The sequence below is a fragment of the Gallinula chloropus genome (genome assembly GCF_964237585.1).
Source record: "Gallinula chloropus genome assembly, chromosome: 23".
Classification (NCBI taxonomy): domain Eukaryota; kingdom Metazoa; phylum Chordata; class Aves; order Gruiformes; family Rallidae; genus Gallinula; species Gallinula chloropus.
In genome coordinates this window covers 5,156,791-5,171,093 of record NC_140108.1, presented here as the reverse complement: position 1 = coordinate 5,171,093, position 14,303 = coordinate 5,156,791, and the positions used below count along the sequence as shown (strand labels likewise).

The 14,303-nt window shown below is 57.9% G+C and overlaps 1 protein-coding gene across 2 annotated transcripts; it reads right to left on the bottom strand.

Moving 5' to 3' along the window:
• Positions 1 to 5,019: 5,019 nt before the first annotated feature.
• ALDH4A1 (aldehyde dehydrogenase 4 family member A1) lies at positions 5,020 to 13,968 on the bottom strand. 2 transcript variants are annotated; one of them, XM_084274763.1, is made up of 15 exons: positions 13,927 to 13,968; positions 12,981 to 13,074; positions 12,570 to 12,662; positions 12,420 to 12,467; positions 11,899 to 12,054; positions 11,167 to 11,316; positions 10,958 to 11,032; positions 9,824 to 10,011; positions 8,968 to 9,041; positions 8,335 to 8,531; positions 7,860 to 7,907; positions 7,135 to 7,287; positions 6,786 to 6,907; positions 5,954 to 6,072; positions 5,020 to 5,302 (listed from the first exon to the last, which is right to left on the bottom strand). In XM_084274763.1, the coding sequence occupies exons 1-15, from the start codon at positions 13,959 to 13,961 to the stop codon at positions 5,190 to 5,192; spliced, it is 1,665 nt and encodes a 554-aa protein (XP_084130889.1). In that variant the 5' UTR covers positions 13,962 to 13,968; the 3' UTR covers positions 5,020 to 5,189. The 2 variants fall into 2 exon arrangements, with proteins under 2 accessions (XP_084130889.1, XP_084130890.1); XM_084274764.1 differs by having other exon boundaries at positions 8,344 to 8,531.
• Between the last annotated feature and the right edge of the window lie 335 nt (positions 13,969 to 14,303).

Here is a 14,303-nt window from a genome sequence, read left to right as displayed (position 1 = left end):
AACCAGCTGTTTGGTGGAGCAGAGGGTGCTAGCACAGCTCCCCAGGGGCCAGCATCCTCTTTAGGTGTACCCAGGTGTCCCTGGGGCTCACTTTGCTGGGTGGTACTGATGAATAACCCCTAAGCAGCAGCACCCACGACGTGATGAGCAGCAAGCAGAGAGGTGAGGGGAGCGGGTGCATCCCCAAGTCTCCTGCTCACATCCTGTCCTCCTTCCACCTAGTTTTGCTCCCTGCATTGAGGCACCAGCAACAGAGCCGTGGGGGTAAGAAAACACAGCTCACAGCTGGGAAGAGGGGACCATGGGGGCTATTCCATGACACCGGGTGTCCAGGGCCTTGCCTTTGTCCATATTCACAGCTCACAGGGCTCAGGTGGTTATAGTGTCACACTGCCTTGGTCCCACAGTGGGGTTTGGGTGCAGGATCAACCCCCACTTTGTACCCTTGCATTTCTCCCTGGGGGGCCAAACACTACCTGGAGCTGCTGTGCAGGCTCAGAGCTGCTTGTCTGTTAGCAGAGGGTTAAGGGGACCGTGGGCATCTCCTACCCCCCCCCTTTCCCTGCAAACACTTGGAGAAGGACCCCTTGGCTGAGGCAAGCGCCTTCATAGCCGGGGGGTGATGTCAGGGCGGCGGGGGGCAGGCACAGCTGTCTGCAGACATCCTGCTGCCACCCCCGGATTAGGGCCAGGCGCGCAGGAGGGAGGGAAGGGGGGGGACACATTCTTGGGGGACGGGCGTCACTGCGGCGCTCCCCTCCCTACCCGTGCATCTCCCCTGGGGATTGATGGAGGGGGGGGTTATTTGAAGCTGTGTGCCCCCCTTTTCCCCCCAGCTTTTAGCCCCTTTCCCAAATCCCCCCCATGCACCCACCACTGCTCCTTCCCAGAGGACCCAAAGCCCTGTCACTGCTTTGTTGTCTGAGGGGCAGGGGAGTCACTTATTTCAACATCTCAGCATCTCCAGCTGCTCAACGGGATGGCAACACCTCTGTGCTGCCATGTCCTGTGAGGGAAGGGATCCCCTTCCAGGGGGAAGGGGTTTAGGACACCACTGTGAATACAGAGCTGGGTATAAAATACCTTCACTGCACACAGTCTGGGGCCAGAGACCTGGTGTGGGCACCCAGATGGGGCACCGAAGGAAAAGGCTGCACCCTCAGAAGCTCCTGGAAACTCTGATCCAGTAAATCTCCTCAAGAGCCCCAAATCAAATGGATTTTGTTGTCTACAAACCCCCAGTCCCCGCTGTGTGATTTTAGGTAGGGACCAGGCTGGGAGCCCCTTGGCGTGCGATGGTTGACCCCTCACCAGGTGTGATGATGGAGGAGAGACAGACCAGTCCCACAGCCATCCCAGTAGACACCACTTTAGGTGGCATGATTTGCCAAGCTGAGACCCTCATGACTGACCCCTTCCCTTTCCAACCCTCCCAGAGCACCCATCTCCAACCCCTGCAGATGTGATGATGGAAGAGAGAGAGAGACAGACCATTCCCACAACCATCCCAGTAGACACCAGTTCATCCACCGAGGTGGCACAGGTTTCCTAGCTGAAACCCTCATCTCTGACCCCTTCCCTTTCCAACCATCCCGGAGCAGGGCTATTCCCACCCATCTCCAACCTCTGCTCATTATTTTTTTGGGGGGGGGGGGGGGGTGTCACGTATTTTTCAGGGGGCTGGGGAAGCAAAAAGCCGAGCGGGGAGCTGCTGGGAGGGTTGATCTTCCCTTGATTGAATGTTTTGGATGGCACCAGGAGACGATGCGGGGAGAATCGATTGTCCCCGCTCCTTTTGCCCGCCTGGCACTGTGAAGCAGGCACCGAAATGTCAGGTTTGTGATCTCAAATCAGCCAGCACGACGTGGGGTGGGGGGGTAAAAACACCCCTAAAGGGTGGGGTGTGGGGGGAAGAGAAAGCTTAAAGGAAAACAAGGCCAGAGCGGGGCCGGCTCTGTGATAATAATTGGGGAGGGGGGTTTGGGGGGGGAATCTGCAGGAAGAAGCTGCTGTTTGGAAGTCATTCTCTGGGTGCTGTGTACACGCAGATGCCTTATCGCTGAGGGATGGAAAATAGCAGCTGAGATGGTACTGCAGATACATTTTAAGCACCCAGTGCAGGGCTGGGCAGAAGGGGAGGGAGCTTGGGGGGGGGGAATGTGCTGCGAAGGGCTGTGGAAAGGGTGGATTGTTGGTGTTGAGGGACTGGAGTTGGATTTAGGGGATACCCCCCCACACCCCCGCCCCCCAGGAGAGGGATTCAGGGTGTCTGTGGCTTCTGGGTGCAAAGGAATGGGTCTGCAAGGGAAAAAAAAATCTTCCATCCCTGTGATGATGAGGATGGTATTTGTGCTTTGCTAGGGCCTGGAGGCACATGAGGATGAGGATGATGATGCTGCTGAGACACTGGGATACCCCTTGGTCACAGGATGGCGCCCACACTGGAGGGCAAAGTGATGAGAGCGGATTGGGGAGGTGGGGGGGGGTGGAGTGCTTGTATCCTCCCTCCTGCTCAGTCTGGTGCTGGAGGTGGAAGGCTGTGCCTCATCCTGCCCCCAGCCTCTCCCCATCCCTGGGGGGGCTGATTTCACCACGCTGAGGGGGGTGGGGGGGTGGGTTTGGAGGCAGTGGAGGCTGCAGCTGGCAGGGGACGGAGCCGCTTGGCAGATGCAGAAGTTTTGCTCTTAATCCCAAACCACCCTGGGCCAACTTCGCTGCGGTTCCCTGCTGCTGCCAGAAACCCCCAGTTATTCCTCTTTCCAGCCAACCTTGAGGCTGTCAAACAACAGCCAGTAATTTATCTCCTGGGGGGGCTTCCCTGGAGAGCTGGAGGAGGAGGAGGGAGGGAGAGACGCCGAGCCGGGCTCTGCTGGCGGCCGCGCCGGCCGCCTTCACCTGTTCCTCTTCTCAAGCAGCCTGGCTCCAAAATAATTCAGGCTCCCAGACAAGCCCTCCCTGGGGTAAACTGAGAAACACTGGGCTCGGGAGGCTGCCCAAACCCCCCCTTCTCTGCCCTGCTCAGTGCACCCCGAGGCTGAGCCGTGCCTCCAAGGGTCAGGAAGAGGCACCCAAAGCTGGGAGGAAGGGACCCAGGTGTCCTCAGATGCCCCAGGAAGGAGGGTGCTGTCCTCCAGCGGGATGTATCCCATGATTTTTTATAATTGCTTAGTGAGTGGTGTTGTCATGCAAAGGAGATGGAGGTCTGGGGTCTTTCTGCCTCCCTGCCCCTTTATTTGCTTCCCAGGATTTGCCTCTGGCCCCGAGGAGGGGGAGTCACATCTTGCAGCTCCCAGTGGCAGCCCCAGGGATGTGATTCCCTCTTTATTTATCTTAGCTGGAAGCTGACATCCTGCTGTATTCTCATGACTCCAGGACCTGGGGCTTTAGCAAAAATGCTAACTATTAGAAGCCTTTCCATAATCCTTTTCCAGTGGTTTTGGAGGGGATGGGGGGGGGTGCAGGCGCTCACTACAGCCCTTCACAGCACAGTTTGTTTGTTGAACCCACTCAGACCCTCTCCCCCTTCTTGTTTCTCTGCTCCCTGTCTCCCATCCACGCTGTGGGAAACTCCAGCTCCAGCTGAACCCTACAGCTCTCTCCTTTCTCCCCACCAGTTCAAACCCACCCTCCTACCCCCCCACACCCAACCCAATCCCTGGAGGGAGTCCACAGTCTCCCAGTCCCAAGCTCCAGTAGATGAGCGATCCCAGTCTGGCAGACCAGTGGGAGCTGTGGGCTCAGTGGTTTTTTTCCTTGACTGCAGAGAATGGGATAAAGACCACCATCTGCTGCTAAGTCCTTGTACTGCAAACATCTCCTCCCTGGACCCCAGAGGATTTCTCTGTGCTCCCAAGGCCACAAAGCATGGAAGAGGAGGGGGGAGGGGGTGTGGGGACACACGGCTGATGGGTGCGAAGCCTCAGGCAGGAATAGGCAGGTGGGAGAAATAATATAAGGCAGAAAGAGGAAAAAAAACCCCAGGCCAAGGGGGTCTCCATGCCCCAGGAAAGCTCAGGATGCTTGGGATTTCAGGTGCTGCCCTGCACGGGGGGGTGGGGTGAGGGGTGTGTTTCCTCTCCCTGGCCACCCCCCAGCACTGTGCCTCTTTCTTGTCATCGTCTTTATCTGTCAAGGGATCTTAAACCAGAAAGACAGGGGCTGTGCCAAAACTTCAGTCCCCAGAGGAGGAGTGGGTGACACTAGGCTGCTGCTGCACTTCCCCGTGCTCAAAATCCAGGAGCATCCCTGCATGGTGCTACCAAACAGTGGTGGCTGCTGCTGTGCTGGTCTCTCCATGGCAGAGCACGCTGCCCATCCTCTGCCTCTCCCATTTGACACCCCACTTTGCTTTGCTTTGAAGCTGAAACTCCACCATGTCACCAGTCATCCCCCTGCTCCCAGCTCCTGGGCTGCTCCGGGTGGTTCCCATTAGCACCCCTGAGCAGCCTGGGGTGGTGGGGAAGGTGTTTGGGCTCTGTCCAAGAAGCCTCATACTCTCTCTGGCCTCTCCTAAGGACGTACCTAACGCAGGACATCAGAGGGTTTGATCTCCCAATTAGCCTCAGCCGGGGCTGCTAAGGGGAAGCAGATGGAGCTGCGTGTTATTGGGGAGGAGGGGGGGAAATCTGCCACTTCCTAAAGAGAGCCTGGCTCAGCTTCCCTCCTGGCTCTGGGCTGGGATGTCCAAGTGCTGTGGGGTCTGCTAAAAGCTCCATCTGCACATGGGACTGGGGTTGAATCCCTACCAGAGCTGCTCCAAACCTGTTGCCCCTCCATACTGGGTGCCGTGGGGTTATTCAGACGCTGCTTTCCACACCTGTCTGGGACAGGACCAGCCTCTTAATGCTCATCTCCCAGTTTAATTCCAGCACTCCCTGGCCCAGAGAGAGGCAACCACACTAGACTGCTCAGGATGAAATAGGAGGGGAAGGGAAGCAGAAGCCTCTGCCACCCACACCTCCAGCCAGCCCTTCGTTAATGAGCTCAGCATCCTCCCACCTCTAAGAACACCACGGGTGCTTGTTTCTTCTCTAACTCCACAATTTAATAATAGAATTCTCCTTTAAAAATAAAAAGCTTATCTGGTAGCTTTAAAGATCAGTAGATTTAAGTGCTTTCTCAAGGCTGCAGCTGCAGAGCCACAGTGTGCGTTGAGGACCAGCAGTACCAGCACAGGACAGGGGGAGGCATCACTGCATGTAGGCGTAGCGCCAGTCTGTCAGTGGGACGTGGGTCTCTTTGACAGCCTGGGGCGATGTCCAGCGCAGGATGTAGTGGGGACCACCAGGTTTGTCGTTGGTGCCTGGTTTGGAAGGGAATAAAACATCAGTGACTGTGAGGTGAACTGGGGTTCTGTGTCCAGAGCTGGGGCCTCAATACAAGAAAGATGTGGGACTGTTGGAGAAGGTTCAGAAGAGCTACAGAGATGATCAAAGGGCTGGAGCAGCTCCCCTATGGAGAGAAGCTGAGGGAGCTGGGCTGGTTCAGCCTGGAGAAGAGAAGGCTGTGGGGGAACCTCATTGCAGCCTTCCAGTCCCTGAAGGAAGCAGAGGAACAGGAAGGGAATCAGCTTGTTAAAGGGCAGAGACTGGCAGGACAAGGGGGATGGAGTGAAGCTGAAGGAGGGAAGGGTTAGATGAGATATTAGGGGGAAGTTCTTTACAGAGAGAGTGGTGAGGGACTGGAACAGGCTGCCCAGAGGGGGTGGGTGCCCCATTCCTGGGGGTGTTCAAGGCCAGGTTGGATGGGGCCCTGGGCAACCTTGTGTAGCTCCAGGCCTGGAGGTTGGTGGCCCTGCCTGTGGCAGGGGGTTGGAGCTCTGTGATCCTTGGGGTCCCTTCCAACCCAGACCAGTCTATGATTCTATGAAGGATGAAGGACTTGCCCAGAGAGGGAATGCAGCTCAGCACATGGCTGTGAAGTGCCAAGTCCAGGCAGGAGCTGGTCAGCTCACCTGAGATGCGGGAGCCTCCGAAGGGCTGCTGAGCCACCACGGCGCCCGTCGACTTATCGTTGATGTAGAAGTTGCCGGCCGCGTTGCGCAGGAGGCTCCTGGCTTCATCGATGACTCTCCTAAGGAGGGACAGAAACAGCTGCCACCACGACACAACAGCAAAAACTCATGTGTGGGGGGGGGGGGACTGCTCTTCTACAGGGATTAAAATTGTGCAAAACCCCCACAGTTCCAGGCTGAAACAGGTCGGGTGCACTTGGCAGCCAAATCAGCCCAACTCTGTTTTCCTTTCATTTCTTTCCCATGTGTTAATGCTATAAAATGTTGGTGATTATGGTGAGGTTCTGTACTGAGAGGGGGGGTCGGGTGCTGGCACAGGCTCCCCAAGGAAGGGGTCACAGCCCTGAGCTGGGAAGAGGGCAAGAAGTGTCTGGATGATGCGCTCAGTGCCACCTCTGACTTGGCCGGGCTGTGTGGAGCCAGGAATGTGACTTAATGGTTCTTAGAGGTCCCTTCCAGCTCAGGATGCTCTGTGATTCCATTACAACCTGAGCCTGGTCCCTCTTAGAGGTTATGCAGCAGGAAGAGGGCTGGGGACACATCCCACACAGGCCAAACATCAGTCCCTTTCCGGATGGTTTCTCACCCCCTCCCCCCCCCCCAAAAAAAAACAACAAAAAAGCATTTTTAGGGTTGAAAAAAACACCTTGGACACATCCCCTTGGCTAAGAGCAGTGAAGGATGGGGGGGGTCTGGAGAGAAGCCAGCCAGCTGCTCCATCCCCGAGGGGGAAGAGCGGGTGTCCGGGGATGCTGGGGGGTTCGGTACTCACTTCTCCTGGGCGAAGAGTGCCCCCGTGAGGCCATAGGGCGTGGAGGTGTCGATCAGCTCCAGCACCTCCTGGTACCGCTGCTCCGGGTACACGTACACCGTGAGGACCGGCCCAAAAATTTCCTGTACAGCAAAAAAACACCCCAAAACAACACGCTTAAAACCCCTCCAAAGCTCTCAGCCTCCCAAACTTCAGCATCCCGCTGAGTCCACCCCGTGATGCAGAAGAGCATCCCTGTGCCGATGGACTGCACAGCACTGCTCAAGTCATCTCCACACGCCTTGGTTGGTGTCTCAAGATGGCACCAGCAGCCCCTTTTGCCCCCCCCCCCCCAAAGCTGGTCCCTCACCTCTTTCATGATGGGATCCCGTGGGTCTTTGCTCTCCACGATGCACGGCTGGATGAAGTACCCGACGCTGTCGTCGCAGCCGCCTCCTGCCAGGATGCTGAGGTTGGGTGACTTCTTGGCGTGATCGATCCACTTCTTTATCCGTGCAAAGGACTGAGGAAAGGAATAATGATTAGAAAAAGAGAAGAATGTGGGCTGGGGGGGGGGGTGTCTGGAATGAATTCTGGGCAATCCCTTTCCGGGCCAGGCTGCTTTCAGCACTCTTCCAGCTCAGGAAGGAGGAGTGGGAGCTGGAAATGCAGCCCTGGGCACTCCAAACCTGAGAATTTCTCAGCAAAGTAATGGGCAGGGACCCAGGCATGCAACATGCTGGGAGGGAGCAGAACAGGGCTGCTGGTCAGTGCTGGTCACTCATGCTCACCCTCTGCTGTGAAACCCATTTTAACCCATTCAAGCTGAACGAGGGCAGGGATAGATTAGATGTTGGGAAGAACCTGAGGGTGGTGAGGCCCTGACACAGGGTGCCCAGGAAGTGATGGCTGCCTCCTCCCTGGAGGTGTTCAAGGCCAGGTTGGATAGGGCTTTAGGCACCCTGGGCTAGTGAAGGTGTCCCTACCCATGGAAAGAGGTTGGGACTTGATGTTCTTTGAGGTCCCTTCCAGCCCAAACCAGCCTGGAATTCAGTCTCCTTCTCACCCCAGGAGAAACAGGAGGGCTGAGCTCACCTTGTCATCAATCACCGCAGAGAAGAACGTCCCAAAGTCCTGGGCGGGCTGTGGGAAGCCAGAAAGGAGGGAACATCAGTACATACTCTGCCCCAGAGCTGGCTCTGGAAGTAGGAGAACCTGAAATGGCCCAAATAATGCCCCCCCCTCCTGCTCCAAGCACACCTCTGTGCGTGGGCTCAAGCTACCCCTTTTCAATCAGCCTGCAGCACCCAGCACTTCCAGCCCCCTTCCCGCAGACACTGGCTACAAGTTAATTTCTAATCACTATAAAAAAAGATGAAGGGGGGGGGGGGGGGGTGCAAGGAGGAGGTTTGGGTTGGGGAAGGATGGACACAGAGGGGCGGTGGTGGGGAGAACCGGTGGATGAAAAGCTCGGTTCAATAGGAATTAGTAGCCAGTTACCGCAGTGTCTAATCCCATCAACCACCCGCTGAGCCGCAAAGCCCTTCAGCAGCCCGGCAGCTCCGCTCACGTCTCCCACTTTGATCTTCCCGTGCTCCTCCAGCAGCTTCTCTTTGATCTGGGGCCACAGCGAGTCCGGGGCGTAGAGGCGGGAGCAAGCGGAGCATTTCTGGCCGCCGTACTCGAAGGCCGAGCGCAAGGTGCCGTTCACCACGCTGCCCACGTCTGCAGAGCTGTGCACCAGGTGGAAGTTCTTCCCGCCGCACTCTGGGAGCGGAGGAAGGAGGAGAAGGGGTGAGTGAGGAGCTTGGACGGGCCCACGCTGCCTCCGGGAAGTGTAAGGTGCGGCTGGGCGGCTTTGCAAGGGCTCTCTGCCTGGTCCATGGGGGGTCTCGGGGAGAAGGGGTGGTGCTGTGATCCCAGGGAGTGAAGCTGGTTAGGAAACTGATGGGGAGAAGGGCAGGACCTCGGGTCCCAAATGTAGAGTGGGGGCTCTGTGACCTCAGAGCATCACTGCTTCCCTCCTGTGTGCCAGATCCCATCCCACTCCTCCCAATTCCCAGCACACCCAGACAAACAAGCTGCCCACTTCAATCTGAACGGGCAGACGAGACACAATTTAGGGTGGTGTTTGCTCTTTGCACACAAGGAGAGGAACCCTGGCCATTACCCTCCCCAAAAAGGCTCAAGAGGCAGCGGTTACCTCCAGCCAGGCGCGGGAAATTGCGGTAGCGATCCAGGTTTTCTGATACCTGCTTCCAGAGCCGCTTGAAAGTGCTGGAAGAGAGGAGAGGAGCTGGTTTAGTGGGTGTGGGAAAGGCACGTGTGGGTGGTGTGGGTACACATGTGGGACAAGGGAAGGGATGCCCGGCATCGGAGATAGGAGAGCTGAGAATAAGACCTCAACACAACAACACACCCCTCCCCCGGCTTTTAAAAGTAAGGGAAGAGCTCAGGAGTGAGCATCCAGCAGAAGTTCCTGCTCTTCCCCCTCCCCTTCCCTTCGGTCCTCACTGTGACAAACCCCTCAGCTGCAAAACAATAAAAATGCTAATACCTCCCCAGCGGGAAGCCGGGCTGCTAATACTAATTTATGAGCTTCCCACCTCTAAAGCACAACACCCATCAGACCATGTCCTCCATCAGACCATGTCCTTCGCTGGTGGAGCGGGGGTTCCTGGGTTTACCAGCCTGTTCTGAGCTGCCAGGTCCCTCAGCATCACTAACACACCCTGACACCCGAGTTTGCAAATCCTGGTGAAGCTGGCATGGCTCTGCCAGAGCGGGGAGGTTCGTTAAGCCCAATCACAGCATCCCTGGGAGCTGGGGCAGCGTTGCACACACATGTGCCTACCCTCTGTGCCTTGAGTTTCCCAGCAGAAACACCCTGCTATTAAATGCCACAGGAAAACCTGGCCAAGACCCTTTTTTTAATTAAGACCCTATGTAATTACAGGGAGGAAGGGTGGCCAGCTGCCTGCTGCCCAGCTCGATGCTGCCTTATGTGTTCAGAGGAGCAGCCAGCACGGCCCCCATCCCTCTCCCTGCCCCAAACTTACGGCACGCTGCCCGTGAAGTTGAGCCCGCAGAAGTGCTCGGAGCTCGTGACGGTGTCTCCGAACACCGGCCCATCCGCCGGCACGAACTGCACGACGTTGGGAGGGAGCCCGGCTTCCAGGAGGATCTTGTAGACGGCGTAGCTGGAGAGCAGGGCAGTGTCGCTGGGCTTCCACAGCACCACGTTTCCCTGGGATAGGTGGGGACACACACACACACAGAGTCAGCACAGGAGGAGGCTGCGGCCCGAGCATGGCTCCAGCAGAAGTCTGTCCCAGGGACAAGGGCAGCTTTGGGTGATTCCAATGCCAGCACGGGCTCATCCCATCCCAGCACGGTTCATCCACCCTGGGATGAGTTTATCCCCATACACCCCAAAGCCAAGGACTTTCCTCAAACCCTGGGGTGGGAGGAAAAGATTTCTATTTTTATCTATTTTTATTACTATTTTTTCCATCTCCCACCCTGGAAAAACTTCCCAGCTCAGCTTTGCTTCCCCCTCTTCCTTCCTTCTCCCCACTCCTCCCCTACAAACCTGACTGGTTCCAGTGCTTGGCCCCAAATGGGGTTTTAAAATGCAACACCCCCAAATGAAAAGCCTTATCACAGCCTCTTGTGCCTCCAACACTGGCTGCTGGAGGTGCTGTCTTGGAAAGGTGAGACTAATTAATAAAGACCTCAGGATAATTTTGTGGGGGTTTTCCCAGCGTAATGATAAATTAATTAGTCCTGGTGTAAATTCATCAGGTTATTATGGTGTCTCCCCAAAACCCACCCTGCAAGGGCAGGCTGCTCCGCGTGCTCGAAGGGCACACTGGGGTGACAGGCACAGAAACATTGGGATGTTTTGGACCATGTTTCACACCTGCTGGGATCTCCCATCTCCCAGTTGGGAGCCAAACTCTGAGGCCACATCCTGCTCTCTCCTACCTTCACCGTGATGGTACCCAGACCCAAACAACATCATCCCCCAAGGGGAACTGGAGTGATCAGAAGCTGGTTACACTTTCACAGCACAGGAGTATCCCAGACTGGGCAAACCGCAGCCTTGGAGAGACAGAGTCCCCCTCCCAGCCGTCCTCCCAACCTCCCTCTCCCACTCCCCTGCCTTCCCTTTACCTCCCCACGACACTCACCATCAACGCTGGAGCTCCAGCCAGGTTGCCGCCGATCGCCGTGAAGTTGAAGGGAGAGACCGCTGCCACGAAGCCCTGCGGGGTGGGACAGGAACGGGGCCGGTGGGACCGCGGTGGTGCTGCTCACCGTGGCGTGATGCCACAGCTCAGGGTGAAAAAGGGAGCTCGGGAAGCCCTGGGTTGGGGGTGGGGGGGGATCAGCCTCTCACCTCCAGCCCCCGGTAGACCATGCTGTTGGTGCTGATGTCCACGCTGATGGGCTGGCTGTGCTCCAGCTCCAGGGCGTACATGGCGTTGAATCGGAAGAAGTCTATCAGCTCCGCAGCGGCATCGATTTCTGCCTGGATGACTGTTTTACCCTGCCAGGAAGGATCACATCAAACAAAAGCACCGAGGGGAGGGCATGGGGTGGGGTGGGGGACACGGGACGTGATACCGCAGCAGCCGTGAGCCGCAGCGACGCGGCACGGTGCGTCTGGATGTGGTTTGTGGGCTGGGTCTCTCCTGCAGAGCTCCAGCTGGCTCTGAAGGAGCAAGGCCCCATCCCACCATGTCCCCTTTGCAGGGGTAAACGCAGCCTGTGCTGATGCTGGGGGAACATCCACACTCCCCCCCATATCCCCCCACACACAGCCCTTTAGTGCCTCTCTAGGAAATCCAGGGCTGCTGGGGCGTTTGACAAGGGTCAACCCTGCTCGCTGCAGCCCACCGCAGCAGTTCATCCTGCTCCCATGAACCTCGGCTCCCAGCATCCTTCCTCAGCAAGGATGAGTCTGCATCCCCTCACAGCACAGCTACAGGCACTGACAATGTTACAGACAGCCCCAGTGCCAAAAAATACCTTGTCTGCCCCTCCTGCCCTGCTTCCCTGACTCCCAGCTCCTCTGATTCCCTCCGGTTCACCCCAGGTACCTGCTGGGCCCATCCTGCATCCCCCTCACCTGCCCAATCATGGTTTTGGCCAGCACTTCTGCTCGCCTTGGGCCACTCAGCATGTCAGCAGCCTTCAGGAAGATCTGCGCCCGGTCCTGGACAGGTTTCAGGTCCCATTCCTTCCTCGCTGCCAAAGCAGCATTAATGGCTTTGTTAATGAGCTCCTGTGGAATTAAAAAGGGGAAAGGCAGCACGGAGGAACCAGCCTTGGAGGGGAAGGTGAGTGCCCATCCATCCCCTGCCACACACCACAGCAGCCATTTGCCCATCAGAACCCCAAGTTTGCAGCTCCTGGTACCGATTTGTCCCAGGAACTGGGGATTCGGATAGCCAGCGCTGGCCCCTGGAGCCTCCCCACTCACAACCTGAGCAGCCATTAGTGTCTCATCCAGCAACATCAAAGCCCATCACACCACAGGCCTCGTGAGCCCACTATGAGACAAGGCTCACTAAACCCAGGCAAAGCACTGCTGCTCCCCCCTGCCAAATAAAATAGAAAGGAAGAAGGAGGGCAAGGAGACGCACTCACCTTGTCAGCATAGCAGTACTTGGCCACCTTATGTGCATGATTAAATGGCTGAAAAGAGAAGAAAAAGCCTTTGCAGTTATCAGATCTCTCTTGCCAGGACATCCCCCTGCTCTGCTCTCACTTTTTGAAGATGTTTTCCCCCAAACTCACCGACAGCTGGTACCGCACTGTCGGCGTCCACACCTCTTCTCCCCCAATCACACAGGGGATGGCTTCTGTCTTGCCCTTCAGGTCAGCGAGCGCCTAAGTGAGAGGAGGAGAACACTGCAGTGAGAGCCACCCCAACTCCATCCATCCTCCCCATAGGGGATACTCAATCCCGTGGGTACAGGATACTCGATCCCCTGGGTATGGGATACCCGGTCCCCTGGGTACAGGATGCTCGTGGGCTGGAGGGATGGGGCAGGATTCCAACGCAAACTGTCCCCAGAGGGAAGGAGTGGGTGTGAGGCTGGATGGAGCATCCCTCCCTCAGGAAAGAGCCTGGGGCTGTCATGCAGCACCAGAACAACCTGGGCCCTTAAAGACCCCCCCAAGCAGGCCGATCCCCTGTGGCAGTACCTTCTGCAGCGCAGCTCGCTCGGGGCTCCCTGGCTTAAACTCGAGGATCGGCTCGTTGGTCACCTTGATGGCCGAGCGGTGCTGCCATCTCCGCCTGGGAGAGAAGCAAAGCAGACACTGAGATCCCCTCTGGTTTCCTCCATCCCCTCCATGCCCCGTGCTCCCAGTAACACCCCAGGGGTCAGGTCCCACCCCAACCTCCCACACGTGTTGTTCACTTCACACCAGGCTCCTGCCCTGGCACAGCTCCGTGTTATCACGCCTGGGCTCCATCCCACCCATCGGCGATGATGTCGGAGCCAGGAACCGAGCCCAGACGTAGCTCCCATCCAACTTTCACTTCTCTTCTCTATGAAAAAGGTACTGGAAAAGGGATTTCTAAGGGACGACGTGCGGGGCAAACTCCAAATTGAGTCCCAACACCCCAGTGCAGCACCAGCTCCTGGCAAAGTCCAGGGCGCGGGGGCAAAAGCCAGGCTGGCACATTCTGCCCGCTCCAGTGAGCACCTGGACCTTGGCAGCTCCTGGCTGGGCATTTCGTAACCCCACCGGGGCGTTACATCGCCCGCACCAGCCACAGTGCCCGCCCGAAGCGGGGGGCAAGAGGGGGATGAAGGAGCCGGGGCCGGGCAGGGGGCCGGTGCAAGGGGGGCCGGTGCAAGGTGGGGACAGGGCAAGGGGGGTACGGTGCACGGGGGCCGGGACGGCATAAGGGCAACGCAGGGCAAAGGGCCCCCGGAGCCGCCCCGGCTGCAGCCCCTTGCCCGCGGGTCCGAGACCCCCCGCAGCGCCCGGCCACGCGTGGAAGCGCTGCAGGGAAGGGGGCTTGGGGCAGGGGGACTGGGGAAAGGGATTTTGCTCAGGCCCGGCTGCTTGTCCTCCCCTTCCCAAGGAGCGAGGAAGGGGATGGAGGGAGGGAGGGGGACAGGGACCCCCCAGGACTCACCCGCTGCCCCGCAGCAAACGCAGCACCCGCCACATCCCGGCCCCGCGCTGCTCCCCGGCCGCGCCCAAACCACCGCGGGGGAGGGAGGGAGAGCGGAGCGGGCGGGGGGGGGGAAGGCAAACCCATGAGATTAAATAATCAAGCAAGGGACAGAAGCGGGTCTCTCCCGGAGCGCTCCCACACGCATGTCCCCTCCCTGTGCGTGTTCCCCCTCCATGGGGGGTGGTAGGGGGTGCGGGTGTGGGACCTGGGGGTGTGTGTCCCCCCCCCGCAGTGGTAGCGGCCGGCCGAGGGGCGGTGGCGGGCGGGAAGGGGCGGGGCGCGAGGCTGGGCTAAAAATAATGGTGAGAAAATGGGAATTAAAAGAAACCCACCCA

Coding starts and splice junctions, on each gene's coding strand:
- ALDH4A1 (XM_084274763.1), bottom strand. CDS start 13,961: ATGTGGCGGGTGCTGCGTTTGCTGCGGGGCAGCGG. Junction 12,663..12,980: donor AGCGAGCTGCGCTGCAGAAG/GTACTGCCACAG, acceptor CCTCTCACTTAG/GCGCTCGCTGACCTGAAGGG. Junction 6,908..7,134: donor GGGATCCCATCATGAAAGAG/GTGAGGGACCAG, acceptor TTTGCTGTACAG/GAAATTTTTGGGCCGGTCCT.